The sequence below is a fragment of the Bombus fervidus genome, chromosome 18 (assembly GCF_041682495.2).
Source record: "Bombus fervidus isolate BK054 chromosome 18, iyBomFerv1, whole genome shotgun sequence".
NCBI lineage: Eukaryota > Metazoa > Arthropoda > Insecta > Hymenoptera > Apidae > Bombus > Bombus fervidus.
The window spans coordinates 8,626,865-8,649,898 of record NC_091534.1 but is presented as its reverse complement, the minus strand read 5'-3'; the positions used below and the strand labels follow the sequence as shown (position 1 = coordinate 8,649,898).

The 23,034-nt window shown below is 32.6% G+C and overlaps 2 protein-coding genes across 8 annotated transcripts; both read right to left on the bottom strand.

Moving 5' to 3' along the window:
- Positions 1–362: 362 nt before the first annotated feature.
- On the bottom strand, positions 363–15,948 carry Tsp66e (Tetraspanin 66E). 3 transcript variants are annotated; one of them, XM_072021290.1, is made up of 9 exons: positions 15,705–15,948; positions 4,887–4,984; positions 4,035–4,133; positions 2,857–2,985; positions 2,709–2,783; positions 2,506–2,613; positions 2,220–2,384; positions 1,946–2,087; positions 363–1,145 (listed from the first exon to the last, which is right to left on the bottom strand). In XM_072021290.1, the coding sequence occupies exons 2-9, from the start codon at positions 4,959–4,961 to the stop codon at positions 1,120–1,122; spliced, it is 819 nt and encodes a 272-aa protein (XP_071877391.1). In that variant the 5' UTR covers positions 4,962–4,984; positions 15,705–15,948; the 3' UTR covers positions 363–1,119. The 3 variants fall into 3 exon arrangements, with proteins under 3 accessions (XP_071877391.1, XP_071877392.1, XP_071877390.1); XM_072021291.1 differs by having other exon boundaries at positions 4,887–4,977; XM_072021289.1 differs by having other exon boundaries at positions 15,701–15,947.
- A 1,535-nt stretch (positions 15,949–17,483) lies between these two features.
- Positions 17,484–22,522, bottom strand: LOC139996727 (zinc finger protein 800). Of its 5 annotated transcripts, none has more exons than XM_072021253.1 (8): positions 22,304–22,522; positions 21,597–21,975; positions 20,572–20,847; positions 20,307–20,454; positions 20,082–20,222; positions 19,320–19,471; positions 18,769–19,246; positions 17,484–18,607 (listed from the first exon to the last, which is right to left on the bottom strand). In XM_072021253.1, exons 1-8 carry the CDS (start codon positions 22,315–22,317, stop codon positions 17,541–17,543), a joined length of 2,655 nt encoding a protein of 884 aa, XP_071877354.1. In that variant the 5' UTR covers positions 22,318–22,522; the 3' UTR covers positions 17,484–17,540. The 5 variants fall into 5 exon arrangements, with proteins under 5 accessions (XP_071877354.1, XP_071877358.1, XP_071877356.1 ...); XM_072021257.1 differs by having other exon boundaries at positions 21,792–21,975; positions 22,304–22,521; XM_072021255.1 differs by having other exon boundaries at positions 22,291–22,518.
- Between the last annotated feature and the right edge of the window lie 512 nt (positions 22,523–23,034).

Below are 23,034 nucleotides of genomic sequence, written 5' to 3'. Positions count from 1 at the left end.
TTTTGAAACTAGAATTTCAATAGTTGCTTTCTATACGTACTTGGAATGTGTATAAATTATACTAATCCTCGAGAATAAAATAACTGATCAATTACTTAATCATATATATATATATATATATATTAATAAGGAAATAATATATTACTATGAATTATTGGATTTATCTTTCATATTTGCAATTTTTTAACATCTTCATGAAATTGTACAAAAATAATCGTAAGGTAATTTTTTTCTACAATTACACTGCTGTTTGTTTAATAAAACAATTCGTTTTCTCTTTATGATTAATATTTTGGTGAACGATTGTAAGAAGAAATATGCTTCTCCATACAATTGAGAGGAGTTAAGAAAAAATTTTCAAGTTTAAAAAGAATACAAAATCTTTATCATGATTCTTGTACAGTATAAAACAATGTAAAATATACATTATAAAATATTACAAATTTTTATTATACATTTTAGTTTCTCTTATAAACAGAGCGATTATAATATGTATCATTTATACATATTAATGTACTATAGTAAATATAACTTAATAAAATAATGCAGTATAATATTCTGTGTTAATTATTTAAAATATATATATATATATATATCTTTTTATTTTATATATATATATATATATATATAACTTTTTCACGCACGCGCGCACACATACACACAAAGTAGTTCAACGCAAGCATATGTAATTTTTCTGTAGTGTCTTGCTTTTAAACTCTTTATTTGTTTTTGTGCTGGTTTGCTTTGAAAAATGAACAATACCTTTTTATTAATTAGATTAATTTTCTAATTATATAACTGGCTAAATCATCGAGCGTCCTGCTTGAAAAAACAAAACAATTGCATTTGAAAGTTTTGTTAACTTATACATTTTAGTTGTTGTTAGCCCAATTAAAATTTATACATTTGAAATATTCATAGGAAATATTACGAAATATTACTGGATAAACATTTCCACTTTTATGAATATTTTTAGAAAAGTAATATAAAAATATAATTGAGTAGATGACGAACACGTATTCTGGCCTAGTTTCGAGTAGTAAGCTTAAGCCAATTTTCACTTCTATGAAGGAAGGAGCCAAGAAGAAGGTACGAAGAGCTCGCTGTTAATGCATGTGGTCAACAGCAACACCAACAAGTTAAAACTGCAAACGAAAATGTTTTGTGCGCGATATGAACTGACAAATGATTGCGTGAACTGCTCCAGTTCGTTATCATTAGATCATCCGCAAAAATCGTAACGATACAAAATGATATATTATATAGGTTTCAATAAACTATCGTGCTATGATATAATAAGTATAGAGAAGTTTAGTTTAGGAATACGATAACTTTTAGTTAATTTGTAATTTTACTTATATACGAGCTTATAAATAATACAAATATATCATATGTAATGATATAATATTAATTATAGTTATTAAAAATATGATTATATGTATGTATACGTAATTAAAAAGTTTTTTATAATAGACATATTGGAATATTAAATGTTCCCAATTTATTCAACGTGTAGTAGTAATACTGATAATTTTATCGATATAAGAAATTATCCTCTATTCTTTTCAATTTGAATAAAATTCGTTGCCATAGATATACGGATAAAAGAAAAGAATTACACTAAGCTTATATTAATTTGAAAACTAATTTGAGGTGAAACACTTAACTTTCGAAGCGTTGAAAGTATAAATAGAATATTTTCATTGCTGTTAATTCGCCAAGCATTTTTCGACGATACGTCGATGCAAGCTAAAAGAATGTATTTATTTGAATGTTTTAAAAAGAATCTTTCTAACTTCTTCAAATGGTTTCTAGTACTAGAGGAGAACAATTATTTTTCTTAAATGATTATCATGTATCAGTTGTTTTGATCGGATGTAATATTCGTAAAACGAAATATTCATGAAATGTTCATGTTATCAATCAGTGAGAAGTGCAAGCCTACCGTGTTGTGGACGCCAGTAACAGCATGCCAAGTGCAGAGCTAAAATAATAACCAGGATTTCGACGAATGCCAATCCAGCCGCAACGCCGATTACTATAGCCGCATTTTCTTCGATCGTCCTCATTATTGCTCCGTAACAACCCTACGATACGATATTTATACAGCTTTTTATACCTATATCTTGATATATATATATATATATATATATATATATATATAGTCATTATAATAAATTAATTATAAAGTTATTAATCTAATCGAAGTATTTTCCAACCTGTTTATAATAAGAATTATTGGAAGTAGGAGTGATAGGGCAAGATGGATCCTTCAAAATATTGTTTTCCTTTATGCAACATGCTTCAGGTAGAATTTTATCTGTAGATGTCCAATTTGTGCTCTCTCGGAAGTCCAAATAATTGTCTACCCCACAGCAATGAAGCTAAACATATATAACAGATAAACGTATGTAAATCCGCTTGTTAATACTTATTTGCGGTTAAGCATTTGTTCGTCTTGAAAATTTTCCTAATTAAAAATCAAACAAGCAAAATTTTAACAACCTGTGTCATTATGCCATCCCACGTCACTGTAATTGTCTCTGTTTTATCGATGTTACTGGCATAGTATTTGATCGTAGACTTGAGAAAATCTCGTGTACTTTGCTCTGCCTGAAAGAATTGCGACGAACGGACTAATATGAAATTTCTATCTAAGATTAGAATTTACGTTAGTAACGTAAAAACGACGAAAGAAATAAACTTACATCGCCTCTAAGTCCAAAAGCCAAACCTACTACAACAGATTCCAGGATCAAAACGAGGAGAATAAGAACACCGTACTATAATTAAAAACTTAATTGTATCGTGTCTGTTACACTAAAGTCTGTTTCTTTCGGCTAGAAAAGTACTTACGACACAAAGAAGACACCGAGATTCAAACATCGCTCCACAGTAGCCCAAAAAGCTGATCAAAAATGTCAACGCTCCTGCCAAAATCAAGATGTACGATATTATCCTGATGACGTCGGTGTCCGTTTTGTTCTACGAACAAAATAATTGAATTTAACTCTATGATTAACGTACTATCGAATTATCTGTTAAAATTTTAAATAAAAATTTCAGTAAACCAATATATACTAAAGCTATAGAAAAACTTTTAGTAAGATTTGAAATATTTTTGAGTTTATTTGACAATGTTAGATTTTCTGAAAAATCAAACGTTAGAGATAGTTGGTTTTAGCGAAAGAAAAGATGGAGAGCAAATTATACGACCTATCCAAGTATTGAAACATATTATTATAATTTAGTTCCGATAATATGTTTGTATATAATGTATAATAAATAATATATAATATACAATAATGTTATGGTGATTCAAAGTAAAAGTATATTATGATATAGTAATGGAAGCGTTGCTTTTAGTATAAAAGTTAGAAAAATTACGTTGAAAACACTGTGAAAGAAAGAAAGAAACAAAGAGAAAACAAAGGGAAGAAAATTGCATTTATGTAAAGAAAGATTGTACTAGGTTTTAGGCCTACATTTAAGCCAACGATAAATAATATATAGATATATACGTAAATATAGCGTGCTTCCTTCGAACGACAATTAATTCGATAACACTGCTATAAATAAATATGAATTATTATGTATAAAATATTAATGTAATTTCGAAAAACTGTTGCTTTCGTTTTATTAACAATATTATATATTTATTATCATTCATTTCGAATAGCTGTCTATATTAGGAGCGAACGATCTACGGTAAGTACGAGTGCGAGGAAACGAAAATGAAAACCTGTATACGATAAGAGCTTACGAGTAGAAAGTGCCGGATATATTCTTCTCGGTAGTTAACTAATTGGCAACGCTTTCGTGTCGCAATCAACGGAGCGTGAATCGATAAAAAATATCCTTTTACTACAAATAATCTTACTACCGAGATTGTCTTCTCTTTTGATCGTTCGATTAAATAATTTTCCTATATTTTACTGGCAACACCACCACCAGTTTCTTCTTGTTTTGTTTCGTTTCGTTGTTTCTTTTAAAAGGAAAATTTCTGTTTCGAGAGAATTGCTCTAAAACTTTACCAAAATGTCCGACCGATCGAGTTTGCCGACGAGATCGGTGAAAGAATTGCTATCGACGAAGAGCCAAACTCCAACGGCCAACGCAGCCCCTCCGGCTACCTGTAGACAAAGCCGATGAAAATTTAATTAATTTCCTACCACGCCAGGATGTATAGCGAGATCGGAAAGAAGAATTAATGTAGAAGTACAGGGTGTCGTAAAAAAATTGGGTGTGAGAAGCGAATTAACACGTCGCTACGGTTGCGAAACGGTCGAATCCCTATCGAATCCCTATCGAATCCCTATCGAATCCCTATCGAATCCCTTCGAGAGAAACACACGTCTCGCAGGTATCTCGGATATTCGGCTGAAATCGCTAGCCCTGGTGGTTAAATTAGTCGTTAAGAGAAGTTGCGGTGACGCGAATTTGCAAATTCCAAGTACACGTTGAGAGAGTGCAGGGAACTAGAGAGGACGATGACGGTCGGTTGGTATAGAGGAAATAGTTAACGAGAAAGTGAAGGAAAAAGCTGCGAACTGGCTAAGAGAAGTGAAAAGGAAAAGGAAGGGAAAGGGAAGAAGGATAGAAGATATTAGGGGTTAAATAGTTAGATAAGAATTAAGTATAGTTGGACGGACGAATAACAGCTAGGTTGATAGCAGGATATCTACTGTCCGCCGTGTTAAATCAACAGGTCGCATCTACGACTTTCGCTTAAATCGAGTGGTTGCTGCCAGCTGGCGGATATAAATAAGGGAGAAATTATATTTTGATTAGGAATCGAATTAACCGAATTAATAAATATATGTATGCTAATGTGGCAATAAGGAATGCGCAGATAATGTCAGGATATACAGGAATACAATACTTACGAAGAAAACGAAATTGAAGAAACATAGAAAATACTTGGCACACTGCGAAGCACAGCCCATTTTAGCCTCGTTCATTCACTGAGACGTAAATCTGAAAACTGAAAAAAAGTAAATATCGTTCGGTACTCTTGCGTACTGAATTAAGAATATCATAACGCGTTCTACGTGAACAGTAATTAACACAGTAAGTAAGTAAACGAACGTTAGCCGCGCTATCGGTAAACTGATTTTTATGCTGTGCGCGTATCGTAAAATATTTTTTCTAATTTTACGAAGCACATTTACGACAGAAGAAATTAAACGTCATACAGAACGTGTACGAGACGTTCTAGTTGCTCGATTAAGACGATGTATTCGTCGTTGAAATCATCGTAGGCGGGAAACAAAGAGCTGCGAAAATTGGCCGAATTAGGACGAATTTCTGTTAATTAAGAATACGTCCTTTGCATTCATAGTCGAATACAGCATCTAACGAATGACGCGTTAATGCATCCGATTTTATTAAGACGGCCTCGTATTTCGACAAAAGTAATCACGATGTTACAGCGTTTAAGTATCGACTACAACGTATCGTTACGTGACTGTAATGTAACGTAAAAAGTATATACTATTGGATACCCGTGATAGTTACGTACAGTGGACAAAAGTATTGGCACACGATTCCAAAACGTCTGTAACTATTGTAAACCAGGTTCGATAATGGCGTACGTACATTGACGTGCACGAACGGTACCTGTAAGAAACCCGGGTATACAAAAATTACCCGGTTACTTAGGTATCTCACGAGACCGATCCGAATACGCGAGACGGTTGAGAGTTTTATCGAAGGTATTGGCGAACGGGTGTCTGAAAGGAGAAGAAGCGAAACGTTTGGAACAATGGAATATAGTTGAAACTCAAACTGGAACTCGAACTCAAAGAATGGTAATACTAGGCGCGATAAAATCACAAACATCAGATACGATAGGAGGAGAGAGACATAAATATGTACGAACGGTGGGAAGGGCAGAGGATTTACAGCATCTAGAACATCTAGAGCATCTGGAGAGGAAAGGAAGCGGAGACAGCCAAATATCAATGGCTAAGGTAAATAGGCGAATAGGTAGAAACCGACGCTCGTTGGAAGAAGAAGAAAAGAGAAAAGAGAAAAGAGAAAAGAGAAAAGAGAAAAGAGAAAATGCGTTGCTCGTAAAATAGAAATAGGTACGTTAAAACGTTAAAAACGTTTGCCAGAGAATTACTATGGGATATAGCTTAGCGTATCGAACGAGAAGGAAACAGTGAAAGGCAGGAGAAACGAGGCAGTGGTAAATCGCTTAAGATCCATAATAGAAAAAAAGCGTAGAGATACAGGGAATAATGCAAAGCAGACGTAAACGCGAATGCAAACACAAACGCAAACGCAAACGCGAAGAAATAACTGATCGGCCCGATGGCAACGAGGAATGAAACTATCGCAGCAGAAGGCAGAGGAAATCAGCTGAGCGGCTCACGAAATAATCAGGAAGCTATTAGGCCGAGTTACATCGCGGTCCCGCTGCGAATGTCCGCTTTAGCTCTCCTATCTTTGCGCTCCAGCTTGTAACGTAAAAGCATCTTCTATTACCGACGATGCGTGACGCCGATGATCGTTCGATTCAAAAATATCTTTCGATATTTTCTCAAACAAAAGTAAAAGATATTTTCCGATAGTTTCTTGCTAACTAAAAATCCAACCGTGAGGCAGGATCGATCGTTTATCCGAGATACATTTCTAAAATTTATCGCGTTGTCGATCGTACGTAATATGGAACGCGTCAATGACGCTGCTAACGACGACGATACGGAATTGTTGTTTATTTCGTGACGGTAATTACGGAAGAAGCGATAATAACGAAAAGTGGGTCCAACGTATTCGTCGTTTTCATCGAGATCACGAAGAATGTGCTTCGGAAAATTAGGAACCGCATCGTCCCAACGACGCTGTTTTCACCAGTTTCAAGAAGAAACTTTTTCTGCATCGAATACGGTGTACCGTAGGATTCGGTGGTCGTGACAACGCCGATCCGATAAAATCGCTTCAACGCGGCGAATCTTCTTCGGCCGACCACGATCGACACGACTAGTGTTGCGTGTAAATATAATGGATAACGAAATCGAAACACGAATATAGCGACGACGAATATATAACGATGATATTCCTCGACGTTTCGAGTACACGTTCGAGCATGTTCGAGCGTTGCAAGTAGGATTAAGGACGTTAACAGGCAGAAAAAGAATGCAACTTTGCCGCCGAATTAAATCTGCTAGAAAAGTTGTGCGGCGATTTAACGGTTAAAAGGATTTTGGCCGGATAGATGTTGAAAGAAAGAAGGGCGTTTCTCTTTTCAGGAAGCTTTTAAACTTAAGAGTGTTCCATATTAAACGCCTATTATTACCCTATATATCGTCATATTAATTATCAGATATGTTCGTACTTGTATCTTACGAAAGAAAGATTGTTTTTATAATATTTTGGCTCGTGCTTCCTATTATGTAGATATCTACATGCATTCTGTGCATTCTGTGCATTCTGTGTACAGGTTATAAGGCGTTTGCATGGTTAATAATATCGTGCTACTGAATCATTATTATTATTATCAAATTAGTTTACCAACAACGTTACGCAATATACGAGTACGTATATCGCATAAGAAGAAACGCAACGACTTGATCGTTCGATCGTTCGTATATGAGAATTATATTCTTTTGAACAAACCGAGGAATCTGTGAAATTCAGAAAAGCTAAGTAGACGTTATTCTAAATTACGCTTGTTCGCGGTAATTACACACGTTCGTAAACGTATTCTCGTGCGTTATCTACTTCTCACGAAGCTCGTACAAAGAAGAGAATTTTGCATAATTAATCGTGTTAACGATGGTCTATGTTCGCTTGGTCGGTATTCGTATCCGAGTACTACAACTTGGATACTCCGTTATACGAGTAAATTCATAAAAAATTACATCATCACGAGGAAACTCAAACTCCCGCGTTCCCTTTCAACTACTTGTACATCAGTATATGTAATAGCTTCGAAATCGTACACTTTCGAGATAAACGGTTATCTAGTTGAAACGATCTAGAGCAAACGTAGAACAACTTGGAGAAATGAAAACAACAAATAGGAGATTTAAAGAACGGGGGCTAGCTTCACACGCAGACGATCACAACGCTGCAAGCTTCTATTAATTAACGGAGCAATATTTCTTGCTCCTGTCCTCCGCTATCGCACGTCCTTTCTATAATTTTCTATTACTTTTCTATTATTTTCGTACCAAGTTAATATTCTACGCGTTAACGTATACTTCGTATAATGGCATCAAAGTGGAAACGTGTCGTATCGAGCGTCGTATCGAAAGGGAAGAAAAGATGCTTCGAAAGTTAGAGGAAGGTGTGAAAGTAAAATTGGAAAAATTGGAAAACTCTACAACGTTAGAAGATTCGTAATCAACTAAGCCAAACATAGAAACACGTAATTGAAAATTACTCGAGAGATAAGAAATTTGAAGAATTGTAACGTAATTGAGAAAGAAATATGTACGATCTGTTGTACAGTAATGGTAATAAATCAGCGACGAAGGTACGACACAGTATCTCGATATATATTGTACGAAAAAGTTTTGAAATTTGTATAAATATCGTCATCGACGTTTCGATTGCTTATGCTGAAAAAAAGAAAAAAGAAAGAAAGAAAAAAGAAAAATAATTATAAAGAGAGACGCGGCTTCCATTATCCGAAAATTCCCTCGTCCGAAGAGTTACGTCTTCTCATTAATTCGGATAGCGTAGGTTACCTAGTACGGACAAACAAAGTAAGCGAAATACGGTCATTTTTAATTGTAAATCCGCCAAGGATAAAGCCAACGAGTAACGAGAGTAAGTATCGAAGAAAAAGAAAAGCGACCCGTTGGTCGGGTATAATCGAGTCTGTTGACCTAATTTTCCACGTGTCATCGTACTCCGAACGAGAATTTACCTCGCCAATTGCTTACTCGCAAGAAGATTACACATCTTTCTTACGCCCGCTGCATTCTATCTATCTCTGTGTCTCTCCTACAACCTCCTATAATCTCCGCATTTTGTATTTTAACAACGATATTGATATTTCCTAACGATATACGCTTTACCTACGGTCGTGCAATGTACCTTTGTATAGGTAATCGTACGATCGTTTAACGTAACAGATCGTCCAACAGTTGTACGACTTGTCTTTTAATAACAAATTTTTAAATCGTCTTCCGCGTATAGCGATTAACAGGAAAAGTATATACCTACGCTGTACACCTCTATATGAGATAAGTATACCTATGGTGTAGAGCGTGGAACGCAATTCAAAGTATAGCACAAACGAGGTCACGAAGATTCTACAGCTCGGAATAAGAGAAAAATCAAGAATAACGAAATTTGCGACGAGGGCATCGTTTTTCAGGCGATCAAGTTCGAGGATTTGTCAAGTATATACGAATTTGGTCAATTCTCGGTTGAACAGAAACGGACGATTAACGGATGGTTGTTCTACGTGCGAGAAATGAGGGAAAACGAGGGAAAACGAGGGAAAACGAGGGAAAATGAGGGGAAAAGTGGAACAAGTAAAGTAATTCTTTCTCTTTCCCTCCCAATTCCGATCAAAGATCAAATCGAAACGACCTTTTAGAGAACCGATGCGTTACACCAATGTCTACGATCGATCGAACCTGGTGGGTTCTTCCTGATCGTTTGATCATCGTCAAATCGATTCGTGGCGGTAGTAAAAATTTTCACGACTCTGTATTTAACAAGCTTAAATGCGATAACGCGTAGAAATGGGCGTGGTAGGTTTGTCTTGAATATTAAACGGGTGAACGAGTAGTGCAAATTTTTCAGCCAAACTCGAAGCTTATTTACAAAAAGTACAGCAAATTGTCCGATAGAAGAATTCGCCGTTGCTTTCTATAACTTTGAGGTACGGTGTTTATAAAGAAGATGCAACAGGCAAATGAATTTTGTATCCGATTCGCTAATCGCTAACGAATACCGGAATAGGTAGCGATCGTAAGGAGCAACGTCTAGCGAATAAGCTGGCTGCTGTAAGACGTGCCAACCAAGACTCGTTATGACGTCTTTTGTCCGTAGAAGCCACGTGGCTTGACGTCGTCACGCGGTAATTTCACGGAACGTGCTCCTTCGTCGGTGCCCCGACGATAGACGATCGACGATCGACGAGACGCGACACTTTATCGGCAATGGGATTGCGTCGCTTACCCGACAAGTGGCTCAAAGTTACAGGGAGCAACGACGAACGAGTTCCTCGATCCAACGGCTTGCGTGCGGTATGTTTTTCTTTTCAAGTAAAAGAGTTTTGAGTTGCGCTGAAAAATGTAGATTATTCGTTCTTTCGCTTGGTAGAAACGATGCAAGCGTATTAGTTGTGTCGTAGATTCCCTTTGTACTATGCGTAAAAGCTGTAAACAGAATCGTTGCGACCGTTACTACGTTAGATTTCTCGTATAAGCGCGTTCTAGGCTTGCATACGTGCGTGCATTATGCAACGAGGATACGATATACATTTGCAGGCACGTTATTGCGTCATCGTCGAAAGTTGTCAAACTCGTTGAACCGCTAAAATTAAACAGATTAAATGCCGAACAAATAGCCATTAATACGACCAGTCGAGCATATAACGTTCCAAATACTTATTACCGCTTAAAGCGTGTTTTTCTTGCTTTCCGCTTTTGTCGAGAACAAAATATTCGTACTCGCTTTTCACTCTTGGAACATCGTTCCAACAAATGGCAACTACGCCGATACAGAAATAAAAAAGAACAGCGTGTCGTTAATTTTCAATTGATTTGTCGAAAAATCGTGTGACTTTGTGGAAATCTTGCATTTTGAGATTTGTCAAATTACATTTTCACCTTCGCCTTTACTTGCCTCGATAGCAAAGACCGTGTCGTAAATCTCGTCATCGCACGGCGAGATCGTTGCTTGCCAAACGGGGTAAAAAGCACGTTCTTCCTACGTTTGCCCACGGACGTCTCCTCTCGAGAGACCGAGTCATTCGAGCACCTTCTGCGAAGGCCTTCTGCGAAGGTAAGCGGAAGGTAAGATACGGATTGTTATCGAGATATAGAAGCGATTATAACTTTGAAATAAGGTCAAATTGGACACGCGTTTACGCGAACTCTTTCCTTCTTTTCGCCTCCCCTATTCACTGTCCCCATTATCCACTGTCAACTGTCAACTGTCCACTGTCTACTGTCCACTGTCCACTGTCCACTGTCTACTGTCCACTGTCCACTGTACTCGAGTGGATCCCACGTATTACGAAACACACCCTCTATAAACTTGACCCTCTGCCTCTTTAAACTTGACTTTTGTCTCACGTCGTCCGTGGATTTCCTAATTAGACAACATTGTAGAACGAGAGGAAGGAAAAATTCCTAGGTTCGTGGCAATTACGATATTTACGAAGAAGAGATGCGATTGAGAAAGAGGATGAACAAAAGCGTGACAGTGAGTCGTGTAAAGTTGTTTTTCGGTATAAATCGTAGCGGTTACTAATAACTAATGGAACCTTTCGTAACGTTTTAAGCACCAACTACGCGTGACACGTGACACGTTCGAAACGTAACGTAATACGTTTGTAAATTATATAAAGACAATTATAATGTTGTCGGTACGAGGATAGATCGTAAGATATTAACGTAAGAAGAAACCGGATTGTTGATTGTTATAGCGTAGAAGACGTTCCAGGGGCACCCGAGGTCTCAGATGTTCAAGGCCTGTTGGAGCCAATTTTCTTAGCAAACGCAGCTAGTATGCTTTTGCGCTGTAACTGCCTTTTCTCGCAAAATTAGTTAGAAATGTACCCAGCATACTGCTTGAAATGTACGTAATTCTTTTCTGTATATAAAAATGATGTAACGTGTTATACGATTATACACACACACACGCACACACACACACGATATTGACGGAAATAAAATAATATTGTACGATAGAAAATGTAGAAAATATAAATATCTAATAAGGTTATAAATATTTTCGCCTGGTATGTATTCGGGTGTACAAAATACGAAAGAATAATTCAAATTTTTAAGCAAAGTTCAAAGTATTCGACTTTGTAGTCAAAGTATAACTTTGAGCTATCTATCGGGCGAGCGACCAATTCCATCGAGGAAAGATGTGTCTTTGGACGAGATGCGGTGGTTGGGGCACCGACAAACGAGGACGTTCTGTGAAATTACCGCGTGACAACGGCAGGCCACACGCTGTTTTATCGTCGTAATGAGTCTCGCTTGGGATATGTTGCAGCAGCCAGCTTATTCGCTGGACCTTATTCGCTTATTCCTTTCGATCATTACCTGTAGCCCCCACCCCACCCCACCCCTCTTTCCGACGGGCTAATTCACTTCCAATTCGGATCAACGCAAAGATAAAACAAGTTATTCTGATATATTACTGATATATTCCGATATATTAGATTAGATGCGAATCGCATCGTTTTCAAAATCACTGAATCGTACGATTCATTTAGTTTCGATTATTTAAATTTCATCGTTTCATCGTTTAATTGTTTAATTGTAAGAACGCTAAAAACAAAATGCTGTTGTTCATTCTAAAAATATCATCTGTTTTTGATTATTGGTTCGTCGAATGTTTGCACAGTAACAGTAAGGCTACAGTAATAGTAAGGAAATATCGATTAATTAATAAACAAACGAACGTTTTAGACATTTAAGTTATATATCGTTTATAAATAAAAAGTTCGCATAAAGGCATAGCCATATAGCATTTCCGTTTTCTCATTTTTTTCAAAAAATCGACTTTCACCACTTTCAAAATATGTAGTGTCCAATTATATTCGTTCGAACGAGCTTGAGAGCACGTAACACGACGAGGACATTGACATGGTGCAAAGTGCATGCTATGTGTTGTTATGGAAACACAATTCATCACAAGAGTAGCTTTTCTTCTTTTATTATTCATCGCTTGTCCAATATATATTAAAAGTAAGTAAGAAATACGTACGTTTAATTGCTCTGCTATCACTGTGAAATAAGTTGTGTAGTAACAGTTTACGAGCGATACAACGGTAACGGATATAATTATCCCGGAAACATTTTATCCGAGACTTTCTTTCTTTAACTCGTCCACTTGATACTGATGCGACAGAATTTCGATTCTTACGAAAATACTTCTGCTTTACATTCATCTTCCCACTCTTATTTTAATAATAATACTAATCTTAATAATAGACTTCTATATTTCTTATTACTTTTAATTCTTAGCTACTAGCGGATTAATTCCTTTCGTCCAAGTAAACCAACAAATATACCATGACTGTTATAAAAACATCCGGGCAATAATAAATAAGAGAAAATAATCGAGGATATTTTTAATCTCGTACAATGAAATTTATATGAGGTAGAGGGGGATAAATATCGTGAAAGTCTGGTTATCAAAAGACAAAAAGCAAAGTACCAAAGAGTAAGTGCAATAATTGCAGAGAAGAAATTATAAGAGTGATATAAATGCGTTTAATTAGACAAGATAATATAAATGCAGAATGATTTTTCAATTTATGAGATCAACGTGAGAAGCCGGTGTCGAAAGGAAGACCTTCGAGTTTGCTCAATGTCGTTCAAAACCCACCATATCCATACCCGTAGATCCGTACATCGACGAAAGAAATTAAAAACAAGCACACGTTTCGTCTACAACGTTATATTCCGCTGCATTATCATCCATTTTACCAAAGTTTTTCAACGACAAATCAAAAAACGCGAGCATCAACCTCAAAGGCAAATCTAACGAACCTTGATATGCAGAGAACGACAGTGAGTGAGTAAGTAAGCGAGTGATGATAATCCGGGAAAATACATAAATTGACTTATTCAAATTTTTCAGTGGACATTTGATATAGGTCGCAATTCAAATCTGATTTCTTTTCTCGCAGTCAAGTTCATCCGTATGTTATCTTATAATAAAAATCCTTTTTCACATCTTTGCTAGCATCGTTATTTTTTTACAACCAATTTGTAAAAATCTGATTCATCTCGGTTTTAATGCTAATCCACTTACACTGACTGGCTTCTGGATTCACCATATGTTTTTTAAGGTAATGGTAAGCTTATGAAAAGACCTTATGAAATATATTATTTGACAAATCGATTCATATATCGATGATTGAACGATATTCTGTTTTCAGCATAGTAGTCCGTAGTGTCTAAATAGATATTAAAATTTATCGAATTTAATTTAAATTGTTATCGCGTTACAGAAAGCCGTACATACAGTAGGTCCGGAGAACCAAACTTTAAAGACGCGCAACTTTTGAACCAATAGATTGATGAACTTGACCGTTGCATTTCGTCTTTATTCATCGAGCACTACCAAAGAGTGCAAAAAAAAAAAAAAAAAAAAAGGAAAAAATAAAAAAAACGAATTAAGAGACGAACAATTCCCAAAGGAAAAGTTTACCCAAATTAAGAAATTATAAATTATGACTGAGACATTAAATAATGAAAGTAATTCAGCGATATGTGTTAATGTTGTTTGTTTAAAAGAAACACAAACGTAATAAGGAACCTGTTGGAAGAATAAGATTACGAAGAGATACTATACAAAATTTTTTCTCTTATCAAAAAGTAAATATAGAAACGGTATAAAAGGAGGCAAAGGAAAGAGAAGGGGAAGGTAGGACAAGGAAGACAAGGATAGAAAGAAAGGAGAGAATTTCCAAGAAGGGAAAGTCGTACACCTCGTTACAAAACGAATATAAGTAAGATAGTCGATTCTGATTTCAAAATTCCATTACTAAATTATTTACGACACATTACACAAAAGAAATAAAGTAAACATTACGTTTCATGAATGCACGTATTTTTCCAGGAATACCAATATTTTTATATCCACTCGTTTCTAACAAAATTTGGTTAAACACGTAAAATAGTATAGTAAAATAGTATAGTAAAATAGTAGTAAAATTTCGTGAGAATATTATAATCCTATAAAATACTAATACGAAAACTAACAAGCAGGCAAAACAATAAAAATAATAAGAGAAAGGTTATTTATGAAAACTGATATTAATAAAACTACATATGTATATGTTTTAACCAATATAAAAATGTAATTGTGCTTGAAATCCAAGTTCATTCACATATACATTACATGTAGAAAATTAATAAAAAGAATCAATTATGAAATAAGATTTTATTATTAAACTCGTCTGTTCGTTATATTTCAATTTTTATTAAATTAGCTTGTTCTAATCAAATTTAAAGTGTTTTGTGAATAAAGTCGCTAACGAAAATAACAACAAATCTTTAAATAAATGAAAACTTCGAATTTTCTAAATAATGTAATAAACAGATAACGTAATAAGAAAAAAAAAAAAAAAAAAAGAATCGATATATTTACAATTAATATACTTACATTTTTATAACATCAGATATTTTAGCTTATATTATTTTTAACGTATATTAATCTCGATTTAATTCTGAATTCTATTCAAAGATTCCGTAAAATTTAATATATACAAAAGACTATCTTCAACATTTTTAACATAATTCTCGTAGTCGTACATATTACGCATGAACATTACGAGAAAACAAATGAAATACTAAATACACAAAAAAAAATCACGTTTATAATAGAAACAAAAATTAATATTAATAAATCGCTTTATAGACTAACATAGATTTTATGTAGAAAACATTTGAACGAAAGTTTCGCGTTTAGTGGGAATTTAAAAATGAAAAGTGATACTTAACGGAAGATAGGAAAAGAAAGAAGCAAAAGAACAGATGACTTACGTTTACGATACTGCGCCTAAAATCCTTCAGCAAAAGATTCCAGGAAATTAGAAAGTTAACGCAAATAATACACTTCACACCACGTCACTGTTCATCACCATTGTAAAGATAATATAACCGAATTCGAATAATTTTACCGGCGTCATCCGTACTAACAGATTTCTCGAGACACTGACACGAGCAGAAAAAGAAACGTTGTCTCTCGATGCTGTTTGCCGCGCATCTACCACAGATACCTGTCGCGGTAACCTTCTACCAATGGCGGCAGCTTTGCTGCGATAGGAGCTCTCTTGACTAATCAGTGGCTAGCATCTCAAACATAAACAAATCATACCGTTGAAAGTTTTCGCGCCTTTACGCAAATATATACACAAACGGTTCTTAATCTTTTGTTTACTACGGACCTGCTTTAAATCATTTTTTGTTGTCCCGCACCCTTAAGACTTGACTTAAAATTTAAATGCTTAATGTGCCAAATATGTATATTTAAAACACCAATCAACTGTTCATCGATAAATTTTCTAATCAATTTAATTTTCAACTTTCAAATAACAAATGAGTGTACGTAAACAATTATTTAAATGAAAATTTATGCAATAAAGCCCAGCATTGCCTATACATGATACGTATTATATTATATTTTATCATCACATAATGTTACAAGTGAAATTAATTTATTAATCAATAAAATATTAAAAATCCAATAAAGCTATTGCAAATATTTTATTATAACTATAATCATCACATACATATATTTATAATTTATTTTTACAAGATGATTTTTTTAATCATTTTCTATTTATACACATTTATAAATAATCCATGTTTTTTGTTAGAATTTTTCTACTTATTTTTACATTATTCTATATATTTATAACTTATTAATATTGTGTAAGCATATAAATTATCTATATATAACGTGAAATTATATATGACATATTTATTCCTTAATAGTTTCCACAAATTATTATTATTATTATTTAGAACATTTTTCAGTTTTAAATTAAAAAAATAATATCACCCTAATCTATAAAAACCAAAAATAGTTATGAATACTTGTAATAATTTAAAACACGATAAATATACAAATCTAAAATAAATTTATTTGAATTTACCGGTTTTGTGAATCAGAGAACAAACATTGATTTATCTATTTTAAATTAACATCAGATATTATCAATAAATTGTGTTTATAAACTTTCCATCTAACAGTTCATACATTTATTTTTAACTAAAAGTTTATAAATATATTTCGTTAACACATCTGTGTTTAATTAATCTGGAAAGAAACAAAACAAAATAATTAAACTATGTTAAACGAAAAACCTTGTATGAATTATCATACAATACATTACAAATTTTAATAATGTTTTTTTTCATATAACTAGTATTACATAAAAAAATGAGTTATTATCTACATTTTGCTACCTTTTCTTCTTTATTATTACATAGTCTAAATAATTTTTTAAGTAAATCTATATATAGCAGAAAATAAAAATTTCGGCACAGGAATCTCAATATTTTCAATTATTAATTCTTAAGAAAACAATGTGTCGAAGAATTAAATTCTTAATAATGCACCACAAAAGTAAAAGTATTTAATATTTTTAAATATCTTAAATTTACTAACATTAATAAACAAATATACATTATACATACATACGTACATACATATATATAATACGTATATAATACATATATTATATATATATATATATATATTTGTGAAGAGTATAGTTTAAAAATTTACTAAAAATTTGTTCATCAAGATGAATAATATCAATTTAAACAACATATTTCTGACTGAATAGAGACTCCACTATGATACAATGTTTACTAATTGCGGCACTGAGAAACAGTGAAACTATTTTTAAAACCTCTACCGAGTTCAATTTCGCATTTGTTTACTATGGAGTTATTTGTACAAGGAATTAATATTTCTTCATTTTCTATAGGTTTAAAACGCTTGGACGGCTGGTCTAAATCTTTCTCCAAATTGTCATCTTCCTGTACCAGAGATTTTTTGGCAAGTGGCTTGTTTAAAGATTTCACGATCAAAGAATCTTTACGAAATGTGACCTCCTTTAAATCGTAGATAAAATCCTTGTTTAGAGGCTTTATTTTGTTACGAATAGGACGCTGTGGTCTTAAATTGTCTTGCATATACGCACTTTCCTTTAAATTAGAATCCTTAAATTGTGCTCCTTCTCCTTTATTTTGTAATTTTGAACTAGAATGTTCAGTTTCTTTCACACCTGTTTGTTTTGTGGAGTGAACTTCAGAAGATCCAAAGATAACTTCCATCACCATTTTTCTAAGATCTTGATCCACTCCCAAAGTATTTCCTTTAATACCATTATCCATAGTTTCTTGAGTTTTACCATTTTCATGAACCACTATTGAATTTTTATCAACTATTTTTGTCTCTGTTTCATTCATCCCTTTCTCTCCCATTTTATCTTCTAATCCCATATTTCCTTGTGAAATGTTAACTTCTACAACTTCTGGAGCATCAATCTCCTGTTCTAAATTCGTTATATTCGACGTAATATCTTGACCACACAAATACTGTTCATCTGGAATCTGAGTTATCATTTCGTCTATAACAACACGATTGTTTTGAGCGTTGTGAACTTTATTGCAATGTGCTATACAATCACACTTAACGAAACACTTATAGTCACAAAGTCTACATTGATAACGATTCCATCCAATATGAATGGCAGCATGTCTTCTTAGATTATGCACAGAAGGGAATTTTCGTTTACATGGAAGGCACTGAAGCTTCTCGAAGTTTACTATTGAAGCTACTTTCTTTTCCATTGATAATACATGATCCAGTTTTTCAGTTGCTGTGTCATGTCCAATGTTCGCTTCTACAGATATGCCTTTCGCAATATTTTCTAGGAATGATATAATATATCATATTACATACTTTTTGTTTTACATATTATATTCTTTTTGCCGAAACAAAAGTCAAAATAAAAAGATTTGTAAAATATATTTATATAAACTATAATATTTTAAATCTTATCGTATATAAAATATGAAATATTACTTTTACCTGCATTATTATTCAATCTTTTTGTACTTTCCTTATTTTTTCGTTTCTTGCTCCCAATATTACCTTTATGTTTGTTTATACTAGTATACACAATTTCTAAAGGGTCAGAAACATCACTTGCAGAGGAAAGATTGTCTTTCACCAAGTTTTCTTGTACTCCATTTGTGAGAATTCTTGCAACATTCCCATTAGATACATCTTGTGAAACTAATCCTTCGTTATTCAACATATCCCAGTCCGCTTTACTTAAAGTGGCAACTGCCTCCACGCGAATAGATGTTTCATTAGTATTTCCATTTGAAACATCATTTGATGGAATTTTATTGATCTTTTTGTCTTTAGTTATACTTTCATATGCTGCAACACGTCTATTACAATATTGCAAGTGAGCTGATAACGCTGCTTTTCTATCAAATCTTTTTCCACATCCACCACATCTTTGTAACTCTGTATCCAATTCTAACTGATCTATCCATTCCTATTAAAAAAATGTATTTTATATTAACAATACTTCAATAAAAACAAAAATATAACTACAATTATTAAAATACCTGTGTTTCATTAGCCCTTAGTGCACTATTCACTAAAGTTTTTTGAGCATCCTCCTTTTGTAAATCTTCAGCAATGGTAGTATCCTTAATAAATGCTTTCTCTTGAATTTGTGATCTGAATTTCCTCACTTGTTCATTAGATTTTCTATGAACTATATTTCGTATTTAAAAATTTCATTAAAAGAATTCTAACTTCTAAAAAATTAATTCGTGTAGAATTTTTAGTCCAACGTGATTGTATATTATTAATCCTTTCGCAACTGCCGACGAGATATTTCATTACCACGATATCGTTTGTCAACACCATAGACGAAATATCCCACAATAATGATGTCGCTTATGCAACGCTATGAATGAGATATCTCACTCTGCGATAATATTTATGCAATGCTATGGAGGAAATATGTTATGTCGGTATTTACAATTGAATGTTAATCATCAGACTCTCTATAATATTCTGCATCTCTCTTTGTTTCTAACTACAGTTACATTTACAGTTGCATTTATGTATAAGAATATAATGTATACTTTAATCACCATTTTATCAACGTTTCATCCCAAGTTTTCCAATAAGACATTCAGCATCCTAATAAAGACACGCAAGGTATCTCATCCATGCAGTGATATATCTCATTCGCAGTTGTAAAAGAAATTACAATTATTTTCCTCAAGAAGTTATGAAATTAATTAAATTTAATTACATAATCATTAATGAAATTTACTGGAATTAATAAAAATATTATTATAATACTTTTTACACACCTTTAAAGAGATGCCTATAAACACTCCACGTATTTGCAAATGTACTAGAACAACAAGGACATGGGTAACATAACCTGTGAGATGTATGTAGTGTCCTTGTGTGAACTGTTAATGTTTTTTTCGTTGAAAATTTCGCATAACCTAAAAATTAAACAACAATGCAATTATAATTTAAGATGAATAAATATTATTATGCCTATAAGGGACAAAATAATAAAAACATACATATAGGACAAATAACTTCCTTATCACTTTCTTGATTATTACGAACTTGATTTACTGTATTACCACTCAACTTTTCACTAAATTCTAAGACTTGGCCATTCAGATCTAACATTACAGTCCTCTCATTTATATTTTTTAGCTCTGTTACCTAAATATCATTTGGTTGAAACATTAATAAATTATTAATGTATTGGAACAAAATTGAAATAGCTCTAATTAATTCTATTTGTAATTATTCGCAAGTATCATAATTATTTATAAATACCTGTGCTTTCATTAAATCTGTATGATTCTCAGTTGAAAGCACTGATTCAACAGTTTGATATACTGCCGATGAATTTGAATGTACAGTCTCCAAACATAATCGTTGAGTGTTTGTTTGTAAGTTTTCTATTTGTTTTTTCTGCAGCGTATTAACAATTGCAGTGAGATCCTTCTTTTCCTTTTCTTTACAAGCTTGACTCCTTAAAATTCGATCATTTCCACATCCTTCTTTAAATACGCCCTGCGTTTTTTGTATGTCTAAATTATTCGTGGAAGTCTGTAACATATACAATCCATATATTACATATGCATATACATATATACATTTATATATGTACATGTAATACATAACACATATAATATATTATACATAATACACATATTCATTTCTATTTCTAAGATGAATTTTGACAACTTGATAAAAATATAACAGATTGAGAAAATTTACAAAATAAGTTGCAGTAAGTATTATGTAGGATGATCATTTTATATTATATTTTTCTTTATGTATATGAAATAAAAAAATTTTCTTTAAGTAAAAATATTGTTACTATTTGAATATTTATAGATTAGATACTAATTAAGATTATCTAGTCTTAAGTAAATATATCCAAATTAAAACATTTAGCAGTATTTCAAACAACAATTAAATGAGATATTTCACCAATATTATCATGAATTTTTCATTGCAATTATATAAAAACAAAATTCCTTTTATTCTTAATATTAGGTTTATATCAATTTATTTATATTTTATAACTCCAAATTTAAAATGCATTATCTAATGTTATATATATTTTTTAATTGAAAATATTACATAATTTTGAAGAAAGATAAGGTTCTGAATCATCTAAAAATCTTATTATCTACTTTTTGCCATATGACTCATTTCATCAAAGTTAGATTCCATCAAAATATTAGTTAAATAATCTTTAAATACGACATTTTCAAATATTAATTTTTAGCAATCTTGTCTTTATATAAAAATATAATAAAATACTATATTATATACTATATCATACATACTATATCATAATCGTTGGAGGAGTCCCTAACAAATGTAACGTCAAATTTTTCTTTACAATAGACACGTTTATGAGAAATAAAATTGACCAAACTTCTAAAAAGGCTTCGGCATATACGACATTCATATACTAAATCACATTCATATGCCAGAATAGATCTAACTTCATCACTGCCATTTTCTAAAATTTTGCTCACACGATATAAAGTTGAATCACTTATGTCTATAGGCGGATGTAGTTGTGATAAGTCTGGATTTATAGAAGTAATTCCTTTAGGAGAAAATTTAACTTTCCCAAATTTCCCATTTGATTTTTTAGCTTTTGTCTTTGATTTCATTTTGTATTGAGCGTTGTATATCCAACGTATTATCTTGTTAAAGCTGCAATGAATAATACATTATTAAATTATATAAGCTCATAATATCAAATTTCTTACAAAGTAAAATGTTCATGAAATTCATAAATCATGCTATGACAACTAGTTATAAATCTAAGGAAATTAGATGTGTTAAAGAAGAAACAATATAATATGAGAATAAATATAGTTGCAAAATTGAAGATGTTATTTACAAAATCACAGAATTATATATGAAAACTAAGGTTTAAAAAGAACATGTATTATTTTTATTAACAACTAGAATACTTCAAAATTCAGTGTAAGTTTTAGATTTAAAAGTATATTGAGAAAAGCGTACAATAGAGATGTACCGTCTCTCCTGCATTTTACTGCGTAAAAATCGGTCTTTACTTTATAGATTTTGAATTTATAAATAAAATAGAATACCAAGAATCAAGGAAACGTATTAGAACTGTATTATCCCACAAAAAAATAACGCAATTTAACTCTTCTTAAACGAGGTGGATCCACGATTTCGATCAAGCTGCGACCTCCATTTTTCCGAAACCTAGAAGTTCTTGATTCTACCACCGCTTTGATGAAACGGTACCAAGTAGCACTTTCAGTTCACGGATAAACATTTTTACTTGTTTTTCAACATTTCTTACACATGGAACATTACAAAGTAATCAATTATACAGTATAATTACGTACAATGATAGTTTGATGAATTTGTAAAATCAAAAATAAGTTACGAATATTATACTCTTTCATTTGTAGATTGCTCATAACAGGTTATGTCACAGGAATTTTTAGAATGCATCGAAATCTCAGAATGGGCTTATTCGTTATTCTACATATATGAGTTAAAATAATAATGATAATTATGACAATAGCATTTTTAGTAAATATTATAAACTAACTTAACAAATTCTATAGACATAATGACAGAAAAAGATTACATGATAATATATAATAATAAATAACACTAATATAAATAATGAAAAATTGACTTATTGTGATAATTTACATTGTACTATATTTTTTAAATGTATGAATGTTAAAATTTATTCTAATTATTCTAATAATTTACAAACTTACT